The sequence below is a fragment of the Mytilus galloprovincialis genome, chromosome 11 (assembly GCF_965363235.1).
Source record: "Mytilus galloprovincialis chromosome 11, xbMytGall1.hap1.1, whole genome shotgun sequence".
Lineage (NCBI taxonomy): Eukaryota > Metazoa > Mollusca > Bivalvia > Mytilida > Mytilidae > Mytilus > Mytilus galloprovincialis.
The window spans coordinates 27,450,580-27,470,672 of record NC_134848.1 but is presented as its reverse complement, the minus strand read 5'-3'; the positions used below and the strand labels follow the sequence as shown (position 1 = coordinate 27,470,672).

The window sequence follows — 20,093 nt, the reverse complement described above, 5'->3', positions numbered from 1 at the left end:
TTTAGTAAATTTTACCACTTTTTAGATAATTCATTCAGATGTTACCTTCAATTGACCATATTTAAAGGATAATTGTAAATAATACAACAGCTGTTACAAGGTATATTGATAACTTTTCGACAGTTTACTGTAAATTTGAACATTGTTTTGATAATTGTAATTGGTATTATCTTAAATCGGTCATTTCACCAAGAAATTTTCTAATATGTATTGATAATTGTATTTGATGTTACCTTAAATCGGTCATTTGACCAAGACAACTTCCTAATATGTATTGATAATTGTATTTGATATTACCTTATATCGGTCATTTATGGAAGCGCATATGGTACACCCCTTGTAAAGTTATTTTGTTGCTAATAAGTCGGAATTATTAGTCAAGTTGTGTGTTATAAGCTGGAATCTTATTATCAAGTTGAAGTCAAGTTGTCGGAATGATGTAGAAAAATTGTTTTACAATGTCGACTTGCTGATATAAATATAATGGCATAGTAATAAGAAGTCGACACGTTGAATTCAACTTATTAATTGATTAAGTCGACAACTTGTTTATTTGATATTAAATCATCATGTTGAAGTCAACTTGTCGGAATGATGTAGATAAAGTTTTTATTACAATGTCGACTTGCTAATATAAATGTAAATGACATAAAATAAGAAGTCGACTTGTTGATTAATTAAGTCAACTTGCTTATTTGATGTTAACTTTATTCGTTCTCACGGTCAGATTCCCACGGTCCGTATTTTACTTCCTGTGCTGACACATTAAAGATGGAGATCGACAGCAACAACATCAGCGGGAGCAGTGGAAACGAGTCATAAGTAAGTTTATATTTGTTTTCTTTGGAGACTTAGCGTTATATTTTAATATGAAGCAATACTGAACACAAAATGAAAAAGATCATAGGGAGAAAAAACGTTATTGTTTGAATGAAAGGGCATTGAAAAGTTACAGTTTAACGTGACCTGTGATAAGATCTAGAGTAAGACGTCTGCTATTATTAAAGATATATTCTACTTAAAGGGTTTCACCCCTCTCGCCACCATCCCATCACAAGTACACTACCCGTTCTGTACGACTGTCAATGAAAAATGGAAAAAAACTGAATGGTCCCTCCCTTTCGCCTTTCAGAGTCCTTTGTAGATCAATCTCCATGACTCATTTAATTCATAACAGCTAAGCAAATAAAAATTAGTAATCTAAACAAATAATTTGATTCACAACTAGCAGGGTGGATCTTGTCATTTATAAGGGTTGGGTATGGGGATCCTAGCCCACGATAAAGGGGAGTTCCAACTATATGTCCCCATTCAATTGCATTGATCTTCCAAATAAATGTAAAAAAGGGTTCCAACCCCGGACCCCCTGGATTCGCCACTAATGCCAGGTAGAAAAGCATGATGCGAAACGAAATATGTGTTCACTTTATTTTGATATTGACCGATTAGAAGATTTTGCTATTCATTAAACATTTCAATTGAAGAAATATCGTCTATTTCAGCTGCTTGGTCACCTGCCCGTCTAATAAATGGTCAAAGACTATGGAATCAAGCAATATTTTAAAGGTAATGTTGAAAGTAAAACAAAGAAATATGTTGCTGACATCGAACATCAAATCAACACACTTTGGCTTAAAAACAAACAAAATTTGTCAAAACTTTCTTGTATAGTTTTTATAATGTTTTTCTTCATTTAGACTAATCAGCTCCATCTTCGTGGAAAGTATGAAAAAGGTTTAATACTGTATTGTGATTTATTTTTTGTAAAAACTGCACCTTAAACGGCCAAAAATTACAAAAAATAAAGGATTACCAAAATAGGAAAAATGAGCACACATTTACACGGCTCTAGCGAAAAATATAGTGAACCATGATATAAAGTTTTCTTCATATTTTGTCTAGCATGCGCAGTAAAAGCGAGACATGTAGGTACGGTTTTACAGGCGACGGTGAATATATGGCGTTAACATTGCAACCAAGTTTGCTGTTCATGTCTTTATCTCGTGAAGCATAACGAGTAAGGTTCTTATATTTAGGATGCAGATTTCCTACATATTGTTCTTGCCAGTCAGTCATGTGCCATTTATCTTTGACCTATTTTAAATGCTTGAATGACCCTGAAGAACTCTAATAGTCAATTTTGCAACCGAGTTTACTGCTTAAGTCCATATCTCAAGAAATAGAAGTCTAAGGTTGATAATATTTGGCATTAACGTCTCCAACTACAAGGGGATGATAGTCTGAAGTGTAATTTTAGCTTTGACTTAGGTTGATGATATTAGACAAGGAGGTTCCCCACTACCAGGGGATGTCATTTTGATACCTGTAATTTGATCTTGGCCTTGTTTTTATGGTTGATTGACTTTGACAATATGCGACTAAATTTTATAAATTAGTCAATGATTGATAAAGAACTAGATATCATGTTTAAGGAGGCATGATGTTACAACAAATTTAGCAAAAATTGAAACATATTTTTTTCATAACAAATTTTATTCATTAGGTACACTATTCGTTGTTTCTTTAAGATATGGTACAAAAATCAACCAAACAAAATAAATTCGTTTAGGCATCAGATGACTTTTAAAATGTTTATTCGATTGCAATATGCTGGAAGAAGATATGTCCTCTTGTTTGAAAATGAAAACATGTTCAAATGTAAAAATATCATATGCTTATACCTGATACCTATAACGGGTAAATTTAAAAATGAAATATGTTATAAATATCGCCATGAAGATTTATTTTGGATTGTCAAAACTTACTGTGTATTTTTCCATTTCGTATTCCATTAAATGTGAAGGCGCAGCGCATTTCCTAGTAGTTTTATAGTAAGCTGATGACGTCACAGTGAACACCCTATTTAGATATCAAGCCAATCGGATTTTTCATTTTATCATTACATCATACGTGTAATTTCTATCTTTATGTTTCAGTTACTCTGTTGTCTCCTTTGTGTTGCTGATCATGACGTTACAGGAATACCTTACCCAGGCGATGATGCTTCTGTGCCTGAACTAGTCCAATACTATCATCAATTATGCTACCCGTCCCTTCAAATATGTGGATTTCTCTTGTTTGTTCACGGAACATTCATGAGTTGTTCCATGTTAAAAAGACTTAAGAGAAGATTAAATATCAGACGGCGTAACAACCAGTCGCCATTACCTACAGTTGTAAGGACAATCCTGGCTTTACACCGTAATGGCCTGTCTAATGTTGGATACAGGTATATGTGGAGGACTCTGAACATAGGCTTTGGACTTTGCGTCACACAATCAAGAGCAAGGCTTTGCTTAAGAACAATAGACCAACAGGGTGTACTTAACAGATCGCATCGAGTTCTTCGAAGGAGAGTGTACTACAATAGAGGACCAAACTATCTGATTCATGTCGATGGTTACGATAAATTAAAACCCTACGGCATAGCTATACATGGGGCAATCGATGGATACTCTCGTAAACTTTTATGGTTGATAGCAAGTCCCTCCAACAATAACCCCAGATATGTCGGTTACTGGTATCTTAATTGGATCAAACAAAGAAAGATGCTTCAAAGGGTTGTTCGATCGGATGCAGGAACAGAAAACGTCATAATGAGGGATTTACAAAGATCGTTGCGACATAATCAAAACGATGAAATGTCGGGACAAAATTCTTTTCTCGTCGGCAGATCTGTTGCAAATCAAAGAATAGAAAGGCTTTGGGGTACACTAAAAACGAGTTTCACCCAGTTTTGGAGAAACCGTTTCCAGGATTTCCAAGACACTGGACTTCTTAATGTGTCGTGTCCAGTACATAAAGAATGTGTTCGATTTTGTTTCCTCTCCGTTATCCAACATCAATTGGACATGTTTGCTGAGAACTGGAACTCACATAGAATAAGAAGACAACGTGCTGAAGTTGTAACACCAAGTGGTATTCCAAATATGTTATACTATCAGCCAGAGATCTTTGGTGGAAGAGACTGTTCATTTCCTTTACCATGTAACTTACAAACAATTGACAATCTCATAGAGGAATATACAGAGAACTTTCCAGAGCATGGCTGTAGCAATGAATTTATTAACATTGTCGAGTTGCTTACTGGAAACAGACGAGATCAGTTTCCCATCATCACATCATACGATGACGCAGAGCTATTGTTTCGGACATTGATTGCTGCCTTACCGAATTGAACATTTGCTATACATTTTTTATACAATAATGATTTTGCATAAACATTTTTTTAGAAATTAATTACATATATAATATAAGTAGGTTTATTATTTGGTTTTACCATACAAGAATTAAATCAAACAAAATTACTAGGAGTTACTATATACTGTTTATTGGTCTAGATTTTTTGTTGTTGATTATGGTAAATATAAAAGAAAATACTCTCTACGCCTAGTGCAGCATGATACGATCACATTTATCAAGGGAACAAACAGTAGGGCAAGTGTTGACACCAAGCTCATGCCTGATTTGTAACGCCTGGTCTCGGCACAAAAAAGTTTGCCAATGGGATATGATATTCCTATGTTGATCGCATTCGTTTGAATGGTTTTGTTTCTACTTTCTTGTACTCATGGATATAGTTTAATGACAAACTTTTTGCGCCAATACTTTAGGATATGAAACAAAAGACTATTAAGAGGCTGTATCGCTCACATCAACCGTGGCTACATAAGCCAGCCCAATTTAGACCCCGATATAATAGGTATGTTCCCCGTTATTGCCCATCAAGGATGGATATAGCACTGCTTGAAAAGTGTTCATACAAAATCAAATGTTATCAAGTTTGGTCTCAGTAGTTTTGTTTAAGATCTTTGATCCCCCTGGCCCTCAGCTCAGGGTCCAATGTTAAACTATGTTGTTAGTAATTCCTGCAATCTTGGGTTATAGTCTTGAACCTACCAGACATAGTTTGCCTGTGCATTTTAAAAGATCATTGTGACCAAGTTTCATTGTAATTTGCACTGTACTTTTAGAAAATATCTTTCAATAAATTTCGCCATATGGTATAATCTCAACTACGTTCGTCACTGGCAATCAAGTTGGATTGTACCCTGTCCTGCCGAACACAATTTTGCTAGAAGGCCATCCAATGATAAGTTTTGCTTCAATTTGCTTAGTAGTTTCTAAGTAGAAGATCTTTCTATGCATTTCCAAATAAGATGCACTTACACTACGTTTTCCGCGGGCGGCCATCTACGATTGGAGACATACCTGACAGATATATTTATTGTAAGGATTTACTAGTAGTTTGTTTGCAATTAGTTCTATAAATTCTGTGTAAAAATGTGCTCCGTAGAGCGTAGCAAGTAACGACCGTATAAAGGGTACATTCGGGTAAGTGTTGACACAAAGTAAATGTAGACATATTAAATTGCTAGACTCCATCCAATTCAATCGCCCCGAAAGGGCCAATCACATCTTTAGACCCGATTTGGGCCTCTTGTTTGTTGGAAACGATAAACTAAAAACTTAAAAAATTAAGTAAAACACAATGTATGAAATCTACAAAATAAAAATATAAATCTATAAAGTATACACATGTCGAACAACATTTTTCGTTTCATCAAGTTGAAGCATTTTCAGTCTAGATCCTTTTTGGTACTCTTCTTTTTCAAAACCGCCAACAAATTACATAATCCATTAAAATACCTTCATATGATTTCTGTTCCAAACATCTTCATCAAAATCGGACAAAAAAAAATTGATTTCCAATTTGTTCTTGGTTCACCCCTTTTGGCCTTGTGTTTCTCAAAAACGGTAAATTCAACATCAAATATTTAAAACTATCTCCTACAGGGTCCAATGTGAAATCGTTGTTCCCCTCGGAGGCCTTGGATCAAACCAAAACCGGCCTAAAACAATTTGCAAAGGGAACTAGGTTTTGTTCCAATTGGTTGTTTTGAGCAACTGTTTAACTATGTTCCCGCTATGCCAGATCGTTTAAAAAGAATCAATACAAGAACCAATGTAAACAAGTTTGGTTCCAATTGACCTATAATTGTTAATGTTTGTGTCATTTTGGTCTTTTGTGGATAGTTGTCTCATTGGCAATCATACCACATCTTCTTTTTTATAAGTAAGTTCAGAGAAGATATTTGAATGCATTTCATACAAGTGTGGCAGTTAGTAGATAGATATAGGAAGATGTGGTGTGAGTGCCAATGAGACAACTCTCCATCCAAATAACAATTTAAAAATTAAACCATTATAGGTTAAAGTACGGCCTTCAACACGGAGCCTTGGCTCACACCGAACAACAAGCTATAAAGGGCCCCAAAATTACTAGTGTAAAACCATTCAAACGGGAAAACCAACGGTCTAATCTATATAAACAAAACGAGAAACACGTATATATTACATAAACAAACGACAACTACTGTACATCAGATTCCTGACTTAGGACAGGTGCAAACATTTGCAGCGAGTTTCTGATTTAGGTCTGGCATATCTGGAAAGTAGGATGAAAACAATTTTAAAACTAGATCATCATTGCTGAGTGTTATCCATGCCCGCCGTCATTTTACACCAAATTTATGAAATTTTGGAAGTCTTTTCGAATATTCTCTAGAAAATCTTCAATGGGTTTTTAAATTTTTATTGTAAATATACACACTGCAGTTTAATATTCATAGATCAGTAAAAAAAATATATTGTACTCTTGCATCCAATTACGGCGTTTCTAAGTTGACTTCCTTCATCTGCCTTGGGTACACAAAAGGCCAACCTAATGTTGGGGAAATGTAATATATTGTAGTACCGGTTTCCCTTTAAATGATGTTTTAATTTATTTATTTTTTTTTTTTTTTTTTTTTTACAAAACTTTGGAATTTGCCCAACAAATTTTGCATGCAGTATCACAATAATAATGATTTGTCCTCTGAAACGTCAAATATTACTTTTGAATCATATATTTTCTTGTTTTCCAAAAACAAATGCGTTAAATTTCCATCTTAGAAACTGCCAACTTTAAGTTTGAGAGTTTTACTCGAGGATGGTATTAAATTTATGTCTTCATCAGTCCAATGATCAATTATATGTGCATCGAAAATTTTAATAAAAAGAGTCAATAAATAACAAAATGATTTTGGTTTTGGGATTTAAAGGTGACTACTAACACCGTAAATTGAGGTGTATACCCAATTAAAAGTGCCAAAATACAAAAATGTGACCACAAAACTTTTTATGAACAGAAAGAAATTTAAATCTATATACTGATACTAGGCTATCATTTAAAACAATTTGCAGCCGTGTTTTATTCCGGAACTGTTATATTATAAAAAAGAAGATGTGGTATGATTGCCAATGAGGCAACTATAAATATCCACAAAAAAGACCCAAACATTAACAACTATAGGTCATCGTACGGCCTTCAACAATGAGCAAAGCCTATACCGCATAGTCAGCTATAAAAGGCCACGATAAGACCGGTAAAACAATTCAAACGAGAAAACTAACGGCCTTATTTATGTAAAAAAAAAATGAACATTAAACTGTTAACTAAGCGTCTCTTTTGAGATCAGTTGCAGTACTGTAATGCCAATTATATAAAGAGGCACAGCCTGGACACTGTGTTATGTCTGGACGACCTGATCACTATTAGGCATCAGCCACATTTTGTAGCTGGGTCCTAATAAACCAATACATAACTGAACATACAAAATGCGTTTACAAAGAAAGATACAAGAATAACAGATACTAATAACATCTGTTTCATTGTTAATTTTGACTCAATCAGTGCCCAGATGAAGTATAAAGTCAAGTATATTCAACTTTTTAAAATGAATACTTGAATGTTTTGATAACCCAAGTCAAAGTGGACAGCAGTTTATTAGCATTCACAGTTCTAACTAATGACAGCACTTCATTAGCATTCACAGTTGACAAATTGAAGGCAATGGCTAGTTTGCATAATAGGCATTTCATAGCAGTTTATTTAGCCTTCACAATTATTAGCAGGTTTTTGTGACGAAAATTTTAAATGAGATAAATGTACCCAAAAAAAACTGATGTCAGCACTGAATATTCATGAGAACTGGTATACTAACAGCTATCAATAATGCATATTCATACAAAGTGCTAAGTTGATTTTCTAAGCTGTACATCAGAGAAACAGATTTCACCACTAATAACTCGTGTATTACAATATTTCTCCATTCTCCACAGTAAAATTTAAAAAAACTAAGAAAGTCTAGCACTTAAAATATTGAAAATTGACTGTCTCCAGTGGAGAAATATTGCAACACACTTGTTGCAGTGGTGAAACTATATTAATTCTCTTTCTCTTTTGGATTTAAAAAAAAAAAAAAATAATACACGTAATAATAATGTTATGTAATATGTAAAACATTGTATTATGTTTCCAAAATTATGTTTCCAATTTTGGAAACAAACTTCAGTAACATACATCAACTTCGTTAAAAGAGGGACGAAAGATACCAGAGGGACACTCAAACTCATAAAATGGATTGTTTGGTCAATATTAACCATAACCAATCGGCTATTTGCAGCCTATGTTTACCTAATACTCCCTCCCCGTTTTTCAAGTCTTGAATAATGAATATGATGTATTTTTGTTTTTTAACAAAATCATATTAAAATAGTCGTATCTTCATTTTCAAATAACATCTTGCACTGCAAGTATATGATATTAGTTTATTACATTCCTGCCAACATCAACTATTCTATTTGAATAAACCAGTATCCCCCCTTTTTGGGCTGTCTGTGTGATTTCTGTTTTCCCCTACAAATTTATGTCAGAATATACACATGCATTAACTGTAACTTCAACTTACTGTACTGTGGGTTTGTGAATGCATTCCATTTAGCCTAAATTATAATTTATAATTGACAAAAATAGTTTTTCACTAGCAAGAATTTACACACAGTTTGGAGCCAAAAATGCACATTTGATCATTCAAATGAAGGTTTACTTTCAAGCTGAAAACACAAGTCAGGTCCAAGCATTTTTATAACAAAGATTAAAATCCAATCAGCTATCTAACTGCTATGGAACTGCTGTCATAACTGTTGTCCAATTGACAACACTTTAAAAGGTACCATGACTGCTAAGAAATGGTCAAATTAGACAGTTTTTTCAAACTGGTATTATATGGAATGCTAAGAACAGCTAAAATAATGCCAAAAATATGAAGAACTGGTAAATAACAGCTATTAGCTAACGATAGCAGTTCAGTTTGACTTGGTAAATTCATAGTTTGGGTGGAATTAATAAAGTGATGACTTCACCGAATATTAATCACATTTTTTTCAGCAACTACCCATCTTTGAATCCTGATGGACAATTCATTATGTATTAATGCCATACCCTGGGTGCAATGAGAGAGCAATTAAACATTCACTTCCTCTTTATCGTGGACTTCATTTTATATGGCCTCAAACAGTTTTCGTGGTTGCATATTGGTATGGCTTTTTTTTTTTTTTTTTTTTTTTGTCATGAATTGTGAGATCTGTTCCTTCCTAGGCCAATTAGAACCAAACTCTATCACAAGTATTCACGGATGGCGTCCTTTAAAAATTGTGTCTGGTAGGTTCAATCTATAAGATTACTGCCAGCATGGAACATAGTTAAACATTGGACCATAAGGAAAGTCTTTGAAACTACTTGCCAAATTGTAACCAAACATGGTCAAAATGGGTATCCAGATGGTTCGGGTCCGATCCAAGATGGTTAACAACATGCCACAGATCTTAATTGAACATTTGAACTTAAAAGGGAAACACAATCTAAGATAGCTGAAAGTATTTGGCCAATAAGGATCAAAATTGATCATGGTGGTCCTTGGAATGTAACCTTTTTATGCAGTTAAGCTGCTTTATGCAAGCACCCTGGATTTGTGTTCTACCCAATAAATGCTGAAATACTTGCCATTGTCCTTATCTAGCTGGTAACTTTGCTATTTATAACTTAAAGGATAGTTTTTTCATACTTTTCGTTCTGGATTACAAAAGATATGACCAGAAAAACCTTAAATGATCGATTTTCCCAAAAGTTTTGAAGTTGCACATAGGAAGTAGAGCACATTAGGATTCCTTATGTTGTTTATAATCCCCCGAGTCGAAACAGTCGAGATCCCCACCTTTAAATTAAACCATATATATTCATGATTGAGAACTAATCAAATGAAATATAGGGAGAGTCCTTAGGGTCACCCTACAAACTCCTGTTTGATAACTTAGAAACAGAAATTTATATCCAAAATTTTCCACTTTATTTCATCTGGATTAGAAGTCTGCTAGTCACTGATGTTTCAAATAATGCTTCCTCAACCATATATATCCATGTATTGGACAACATAACAAATCAAATGAAATATACTAGGATCATCCCACCCCACCTGTTTGAAAACTTGATAACGATTGAGATCCCCACCCCAAACCATATATATGCATGTATTGGACAAGATACAAAAACATTAAATGAAATATTAGGGCAGTCCCTAGGGTCACCCCATCCCCTCTTGTGTGTGTTTTGAGAACTTGTAAAAGATTGAAAAACCAACTCCTAAACTAAAGCATATTCATTCCTGTTTGTCATTTCAAAAAGATTGAATGACATACAATGTCAATGTCATAGGCGTCACATATGCATGTCTTTCTATGTTGTGATGTTATGCTATTGTTTCTGTAAAAGGGAGAAGGTTTGGATCCATTAAAACGTTTAATCCCGCTGCAAATGTTTGCACCTGTCCTAAGTCAGGAATCTGATGTACAGTAGTTGCCGTTTGTTTATGTAATTTATACGTGTTTCTCGTTTCTCGTTTTTTTTATAGGTTAGACCGTTGGTTTTCCCGTTTGAATGGTTTAACACTAGTTTTTGGGGCCCTTTATAGCTTGTTGTTTGGTGTGAGCCAAGGATCCGTGTTGAAGGCCGTACATTGACCTATACTGATTTACTTTTGAAATTGTTATTTGGATGGAGCGTTGTCTCATTAGCAGTCACACCATATCGTCCTATATCTATGTCACTTTGATAGACCTAACCAACGTGTACTAGATCTTGCCCAATTTTCGGTGACCATAGGAATGAATAATTATTGAAGTTTTGTTTGAAAAACTTCATAACAGCATTATGTAACAATATTTTTTTTTGATAATTGTAAAATTTTATTGATGGAAAATAATTAGTAGGTTTAAAGAATTTCCCTTAATTATAATTTGAATTATTACTGGTCCTATAAAAATGTGCATTTTTATATGGCTCATTATAAAGAAAACATATCGTTCAAGCCCAAGAATGTTTGACCAACTGTTTTTATAATTACCTGCCATTTTATTCCAAACTCAGACATCATAAACTTGGGGTGAAGGTGGGGGACATTAACATTTACTATGGACAGGTTAGTCAGACCTCACCTTTGATCCTTGTAGTAGTAAACATTTGTCTGATTTGTGTCTCATAACTTTTGTACTGTTGAACACAAACTCAGTTTTCTTTCCAGGGAAGCAAGTCCATTCATACTTTTACGAGCTCGTACTAAAGGCAACTTGAACTACTAACAGTCAACTTATACCAACGTTAACTATCAACTAGAAGAACTACAATCATTGCAAACTTGTACCACTGCAGACTCATTACCATGAAAAAAATATACTTAATATATGCGATGCTTTTAAAACTTTGACAAAATATGAATTATTTGCCTTAATGATTAATTCATTAAATGAACATAAATGTACAATATATGACTGTCTATGTTTGTTCATTTTAAAAAAATCTTTAAAACAATTGAAGCAACATTGCCACAGTTTTTATAATTATGTTTGGCTTGGGTTTTGGTTAACTGCCTACAGCGCTTACGGTGCTTTGATTAAATTATGTCAGCAGTTTATGGTACCATCCAAGATTACCGCAAGAGGGAAACATTAAAACATTCGACCCTATAGGAAACATTCAAAGATATTTTCCAAGATGACCAACAGCTGTTAACAGAGTTTAACATTTAAACCTATGGTAAAACTTTCACAATTGTTTCCCTCTGGAACTAAATGGTCAATTAGAACCATACTTGGTCTCAACGACTCTTAAATGGTACCCTTTGAAAATTGTGTTCGACAGGTCAAGGTCCGTTCCAGTACATATCATACATCATGGAACTTAGTTTAACAATGGACCTTTAATAAGGAAAAATACTTCAAAGATCTTTTCTGAAACTTAGTCACAATGGTCCTTGGATCACTTGCTTTAAAATGTTAGTCCAGTAAGTTCGTTTCTAAACAAAAATTGTTGACAACATACATGTAACATATCTTAACATAACAGGACCTTAACATTGAAGAATCTTTTCCTCTGAAATTACTTGGCCAATGGGGTTATTGAGTGCAAACAATACATTTTCTTTTAAGATAGGGTTGTTGTATATCAAATGAAAGGTCATGATATGAACATATGAAATATCAAATTCCCGACCTCCAAAAATAAGTTGAATAGGGTTATATAGTGCAAAAATCAAACTTTCTAGAACATGGAGTTGTCGCATATAAAATGAAAGCTCATATACTTTATGTTACATATATCATACTTCCGATCTAAAAAAAATTAGGCGGATGAGACCATTAAGTGTTATAAGCGAAAAGTTTTAGAAGGTATGCTTGTCGTATATCAAACGAAAGGTCGTACAAAGTACATTACGAAAACATCACTTTAACAGGAAAGACCTTTCAATTGTTTTACAAACAATTGAGATACTAGTTCTAGTTTGTAAACTGATGTAATAGAAATGACTGATGCCAAATGTGATGCGCTAAAATATATCTAAGTGAATGAAAACCAAAAACTGAAAACAATATATAATTTAATTAACAAAGTACAACTTTTATTATCACATGCCAAAGGTAATCAGAAATGGAGCATTCAATATCTTCAAACTCGTACTTCGAAAGCATGTAGCAAATGCACTAATGTACTATGGAGGCATGTAGCAAATGCACTAACCTAAATTCTGTTTTGAGAGCTTGGCTTTCCTTGGTTGGACTGAATATCAATCCTTAGAGAATTCAAGATAATAATCTAAAACAAGAGGCTGGCTGTCACAACGACAGCAAACCGGATTTATTATCATTTATTTTTGTCCTGCCAATATCACAAGAACCATAACTGATGGACGGTGAAAGTGAAAATTGTCAGTATCAAATTTGACCTCCACTTTGTCATCAATATCAACATATTAAAATTTGAAAAGCTTAGATGGAATGGTTCATGAGTAAATGCAACCACTTGAATGGAAATGCCATTTCACATTCTTTCAAGAACCATAACTCCTAAACGGTAAAAGTCAAAATCGTCATTATTGAACTTGACCTTCATTTTGTCATCAATAATAACATATTAAAATTTGGGAAGATTTGGTAGAACAGTTCATGTGTAAATGCATAGACACGACTGGAAACTTCAATATTCTATCTTTCAAGAACCATAACTCCTGAACAGTAAAAGTCAAAATCGCCATTATTGAACTTGACCTTCATTTAGTTGTCAGTAACAACATATTAAAATTTTAAAAGCTTTGGTTGAACTGTTCATGAGTTAATGCACGGACACGACTGGAAACTCCATTTTTCCATCATTTAAGAACCATAACTCCTGAACGGTAAAAGTCAAATTCGCCATTATTGAACTTGACCTTCATTTAGTTATTAGTATTTTAAAAGCTTTGGTTGAACGGTTCATGAGTTAATGCACGGACAACATTTGATTGCCGCCCGCCCGGTCGCCGTACATCCCCAATCAATAACCGACATTTTTGTCCCTAAAATCCGAGTTCTATAAAATATATAAGTTTCTCAAAGGTTTTGCGACGGTGCAAATATTAAACTTTACAATATAAATAGATATCCTTTACCAATGAATTCAAATAGCAAAAGCTATGCTATTTAACAAATATATAGCGAATAAGCTTCATCTAAATCATCAAATAAAGAAATATGAAATTTATAGTTTTAAACAAGGGAAATAATGATGACATAATAAATTTTGTTTATATAGATTAGACCGTTGGTTTTCCCGTTTGAATGGTTTTACACTAGTAATTTTGGGGCCCTTTATAGATTGTTGTTCGGTGTGAGCCAAGGCTACGTGTTGAAGGCCGTACTTTAACCTATAATGGTTTAATTTTTAAATTGTTATTTGGATGGAGAGTTGTCTCATTGGCACTCACACCACATCTTCCTATATCTATCTACTAACTGCCACACTTGTATGAAATGCATTCAAATATCTTCTCTGAACTTACTTATAAAAAAGAAGATGTGGTATGATTGCCAATGAGACAACTATCCACAAAAGACCAAAATGACACAAACATTAACAATTATAGGTCAATTGGAACCAAACTTGTTTACATTGGTTCTTGTATTGATTCTTTTTAAACGATCTGGCATAGCGGGAACATAGTTAAACAGTTGCTCAAAACAACCAATTGGAACAAAACCTAGTTCCCTTTGCAAATTGTTTTCGGCCGGTTTTGGTTTGATCCAAGGCCTCCGAGGGGAACAACGATTTCACATTGGACCCTGTAGGAGATAGTTTTAAATATTTGATGTTGAATTTACCGTTTTTGAGAAACACAAGGCCAAAAGGGGTGAACCAAGAACAAATTGGAAATCAATTTTTTTTTGTCCGATTTTGATGAAGATGTTTGGAACAGAAATCATATGAAGGTATTTTAATGGATTATGTAATTTGTTGGCGGTTTTGAAAAAGAAGAGTACCAAAAAGGATCTAGACTGAAAATGCTTCAACTTGATGAAACGAAAAATGTTGTTCGACATGTGTATACTTTATAGATTTATATTTTTATTTTGTAGATTTCATACATTGTGTTTTACTTAATTTTTTAAAGTTTTTAGTTTATCGTTTCCAACAAACAAGAGGCCCAAATCGGGTCTAGAGATGTGATTGGCCCTTTCGGGGCGATTGAATTGGATGGAGTCTAGTAATTTAATATGTCTACATTTACTTTGTGTCAACACTTACCCGAATGTACCCTTTATACGGTCGTTACTTGCTACGCTCTACGGAGCACATTTTTACACAGAATTTATAGAACTAATTGCAAACAAACTACTAGTAAATCCTTACAATAAATATATCTGTCAGGTATGTCTCCAATCGTAGATGGCCGCCCGCGGAAAACGTAGTGTAAGTGCATCTTATTTGGAAATGCATAGAAAGATCTTCTACTTAGAAACTACTAAGCAAATTGAAGTAAAACTTATCATTGGATGGCCTTCTAGCAAAATTGTGTTCGGCAGGACAGGGTACAATCCAACTTGATTGCCAGTGACGAACGTAGTTGAGATTATACCATATGGCGAAATTTATTGAAAGATATTTTCTAAAAGTACAGTGCAAATTACAATGAAACTTGGTCACAATGATCTTTTAAAATGCACAGGCAAACTATGTCTGGTAGGTTCAAGACTATAACCCAAGATTGCAGGAATTACTAACAACATAGTTTAACATTGGACCCTGAGCTGAGGGCCAGGGGGATCAAAGATCTTAAACAAAACTACTGAGACCAAACTTGATAACATTTGTTTTTGTATGAACACTTTTCAAGCAGTGCTATATCCATCCTTGATGGGCAATAACGGGGAACATACCTATTATATCGGGGTCTAAATTGGGCTGGCTTATGTAGCCACGGTTGATGTGAGCGATACAGCCTCTTAATAGTCTTTTGTTTCATATCCTAAAGTATTGGCGCAAAAAGTTTGTCATTAAACTAGATCCTTGAGTACAAGAAAGTAGAAACAAAACCATTCAAACGAATGCGATCAACATAGGAATATCATATCCCATTGGCAAACTTTTTTGTGCCGAGACCAGGCGTTACAAATCAGGCATGAGCTTTGTGTCAACACTTGCCCTACTGTTTGTTCCCTTGATAAATGTGATCGTATCATGCTGCACTAGGCGTAGAGAGTATTTTCTTTTATATTTACCATAATCAACAACAAAAAATCTAGACCAATAAACAGTATATAGTAACTCCTAGTAATTTTGTTTGATTTAATTCTTGTATGGTAAAACCAAATATCAAACCTACTTATATTATATATGTAATTAATATCTAAAAAAATGTTTATGCAAAATCATTATTGTATAAAAAATGTATAGCAAATGTTCAATTCGGTAAGGCAGCAATCAATGTCCGAAACAATAGCTCTGCGTCATCGTATGATGTGATGATGGGAAACTGATCTCGTCTGTTTCCAGTAAGCAACTCGACAATGTTAATAAATTCATTGCTACAGCCATGCTCTGGAAAGTTCTCTGTATATTCCTCTATGAGATTGTCAATTGTTTGTAAGTTACATGGTAATGGAAATGAACAGTCTCTTCCACCAAAGATCTCTGGCTGATAGTATAACATATTTGGAATACCACTTGGTGTTACAACTTCAGCACGTTGTCTTCTTATTCTATGTGAGTTCCAGTTCTCAGCAAACATGTCCAATTGATGTTGGATAACGGAGAGGAAACAAAATCGAACACATTCTTTATGTACTGGACACGATACATTAAGAAGTCCAGTGTCTTGGAAATCCTGGAAACGGTTTCTCCAAAACTGGGTGAAACTCGTTTTTAGTGTACCCCAAAGCCTTTCTATTCTTTGATTTGCAACAGATCTGCCGACGAGAAAAGAATTTTGTCCCGACATTTCATCGTTTTGATTATGTCGCAACGATCTTTGTAAATCCCTCATTATGACGTTTTCTGTTCCTGCATCCGATCGAACAACCCTTGGAAGCATCTTTCTTTGTTTGATCCAATTAAGATACCAGTAACCGACATATCTGGGGTTATTGTTGGAGGGACTTGCTATCAACCATAAAAGTTTACGAGAGTATCCATCGATTGCCCCATGTATAGCTATGCCGTAGGGTTTTAATTTATCGTAACCATCGACATGAATCAGATAGTTTGGTCCTCTATTGTAGTACACTCTCCTTCGAAGAACTCGATGCGATCTGTTAAGTACACCCTGTTGGTCTATTGTTCTTAAGCAAAGCCTTGCTCTTGATTGTGTGACGCAAAGTCCAAAGCCTATGTTCAGAGTCCTCCACATATACCTGTATCCAACATTAGACAGGCCATTACGGTGTAAAGCCAGGATTGTCCTTACAACTGTAGGTAATGGCGACTGGTTGTTACGCCGTCTGATATTTAATCTTCTCTTAAGTCTTTTTAACATGGAACAACTCATGAATGTTCCGTGAACAAACAAGAGAAATCCACATATTTGAAGGGACGTGTAGCATAATTGATGATAGTATTGGACTAGTTCAGGCACAGAAGCATCATCGCCTGGGTAAGGTATTCCTGTAACGTCATGATCAGCAACACAAAGGAGACAACAGAGTAACTGAAACATAAAGATAGAAATTACACGTATGATGTAATGATAAAATGAAAAATCCGATTGGCTTGATATCTAAATAGGGTGTTTACTGTGACGTCATCAGCTTACTATAAAACTACTAGGAAATGCGCTGCGCCTTCACATTTAATGGAATACGAAATGGAAAAATACACAGTAAGTTTTGACAATCCAAAATAAATCTTCATGGCGATATTTATAACATATTTCATTTTTAAATTTACCCGTTATAGGTATCAGGTATAAGCATATGATATTTTTACATTTGAACATGTTTTCATTTTCAAACAAGAGGACATATCTTCTTCCAGCATATTGCAATCGAATAAACATTTTAAAAGTCATCTGATGCCTAAACGAATTTATTTTGTTTGGTTGATTTTTGTACCATATCTTAAAGAAACAACGAATAGTGTACCTAATGAATAAAATTTGTTATGAAAAAAATATGTTTCAATTTTTGCTAAATTTGTTGTAACATCATGCCTCCTTAAACATGATATCTAGTTCTTTATCAATCATTGACTAATTTATAACATTTGGTCGCATATTGTCAAAGTCAATCAACCATAAAAACAAGGCCAAGATCAAATTACAGGTATCAAAATGACATCCCCTGGTAGTGGGGAACCTCCTTGTCTAATATCATCAACCTAAGTCAAAGCTAAAATTACACTTCAGACTATCATCCCCTTGTAGTTGGAGACGTTAATGCCAAATATTATCAACCTTAGACTTCTATTTCTTGAGATATGGACTTAAGCAGTAAACTCGGTTGCAAAATTGACTATTAGAGTTCTTCAGGGTCATTCAAGCATTTAAAATAGGTCAAAGATAAATGGCACATGACTGACTGGCAAGAACAATATGTAGGAAATCTGCATCCTAAATATAAGAACCTTACTCGTTATGCTTCACGAGATAAAGACATGAACAGCAAACTTGGTTGCAATGTTAACGCCATATATTCACCGTCGCCTGTAAAACCGTACCTACATGTCTCGCTTTTACTGCGCATGCTAGACAAAATATGAAGAAAACTTTATATCATGGTTCACTATATTTTTCGCTAGAGCCGTGTAAATGTGTGCTCATTTTTCCTATTTTGGTAATCCTTTATTTTTTGTAATTTTTGGCCGTTTAAGGTACAGTTTTTACAAAAAATAAATCACAATACAGTATTAAACCTTTTTCATACTTTCCACGAAGATGGAGCTGATTAGTCTAAATGAAGAAAAACATTATAAAAACTATACAAGAAAGTTTTGACAAATTTTGTTTGATTTTAAGCCAAAGTGTGTTGATTTGATGTTCGATGTCAGCAACATATTTCTTTGTTTTACTTTCAACATTACCTTTAAAATATTGCTTGATTCCATAGTCTTTGACCATTTATTAGACGGGCAGGTGACCAAGCAGCTGAAATAGACGATATTTCTTCAATTGAAATGTTTAATGAATAGCAAAATCTTCTAATCGGTCAATATCAAAATAAAGTGAACACATATTTCGTTTCGCATCATGCTTTTCTACCTGGCATTAGTGGCGAATCCAGGGGGTCCGGGGTTGGAACCCTTTTTTACATTTATTTGGAAGATCAATGCAATTGAATGGGGACATATAGTTGGAACTCCCCTTTATCGTGGGCTAGGATCCCCATACCCAACCCTTATAAATGACAAGATCCACCCTGCTAGTTGTGAATCAAATTATTTGTTTAGATTACTAATTTTTTTTTGCTTAGCTGTTATGAATTAAATGAGTCATGGAGATTGATCTACAAAGGACTCTGAAAGGCGAACGGGAGGGACCATTCAGCTTTTTCCATTTTTCATTGACAGTCGTACAGAACGGGTAGTGTACTTGTGATGGGATGGTGGGGAGAAGGGTGAAACCCTTTAAGTAGAATATATCTTCAATAATAGCAGACGTCTTACTCTAGATCTTATCACAGGTCACGTTAAACTGTAACTTTTCAATGCCCTTTCATTCAAACAATAACGTTTTTTCTCCCTATGATCTTTTTTCATTTTGTGTTCAGTATTGCTTCATATTAAAATATAACGCTAAGTCTCCAAAGAAAACAAATATAAACTTACTTATGACTCGTTTCCACTGCTCCCGCTGATGTTGTTGCTGTCGATCTCCATCTTTAATGTGTCAGCACAGGAAGTAAAATACGGACCGTGGGAATCTGACCGTGAGAACGAATAAAGTTAACATCAAATAATCAAGTTGACTTAATTAATCAACTAGTCGACTTCTTATTTTATGTCATTTACATTTATATTAGCAAGTCGACATTGTAATAAAAACTTTATCTACATCATTCCGACAAGTTGACTTCAACATGATGATTTAATATCAAATAAACAAGTTGTCGACTTAATCAATTAATAAGTTGAATTCAACGTGTCGACTTCTTATTACTATGCCATTATATTTATATCAGCAAGTCGACATTGTAAAACAATTTTTCTACATCATTCCGACAACTTGACTTCAACTTGATGATAAGATTCCAGCTTATAACACACAACTTGACTAATAATTCCGACTTATTAGCAACAAAATAACTTTACAAGGGGTGTACCATATGCGCTTCCATAGTCATTTGACCGAAATACTTTCTCACATGTATTTACAAATGCATTTGAAGTCAACTTGAACAAATCAAACCTTCATTAT

The 20,093-nt window shown here is 34.3% G+C and overlaps 1 protein-coding gene and 1 long non-coding RNA gene across 3 annotated transcripts; one reads left to right on the top strand and one right to left on the bottom strand.

Moving 5' to 3' along the window:
* Positions 1–498: 498 nt before the first annotated feature.
* LOC143051926 (uncharacterized) lies at positions 499–3,566 on the top strand. Its single transcript, XR_012970952.1, has 3 exons — positions 499–822; positions 1,503–1,566; positions 2,937–3,566. It is a non-coding gene; the product is annotated as an uncharacterized LOC143051926 (long non-coding RNA).
* Positions 3,567–16,110: 12,544 nt separating this feature from the next.
* On the bottom strand, positions 16,111–19,622 carry LOC143051923 (uncharacterized). Of its 2 annotated transcripts, XM_076224909.1 has the most exons (3): positions 19,505–19,622; positions 18,761–18,824; positions 16,111–17,390 (listed from the first exon to the last, which is right to left on the bottom strand). In XM_076224909.1, exons 2-3 carry the CDS (start codon positions 18,782–18,784, stop codon positions 16,149–16,151), a joined length of 1,266 nt encoding a protein of 421 aa, XP_076081024.1. In that variant the 5' UTR covers positions 18,785–18,824; positions 19,505–19,622; the 3' UTR covers positions 16,111–16,148. The 2 variants fall into 2 exon arrangements, with proteins under 2 accessions (XP_076081024.1, XP_076081025.1); XM_076224910.1 differs by lacking the exon at positions 19,505–19,622 and having other exon boundaries at positions 18,761–18,911.
* Between the last annotated feature and the right edge of the window lie 471 nt (positions 19,623–20,093).

Bases quoted from the DNA above. Each gene is read 5' to 3' on its own strand.
- LOC143051923 (XM_076224909.1), bottom strand. From the start codon at position 18,784: ATGGAATCAAGCAATATTTTAAAG. The intron at 17,391-18,760 runs GTAATGTTGAAA...TTTATGTTTCAG, and splicing joins AATCAAGCAATATTTTAAAG to TTACTCTGTTGTCTCCTTTG.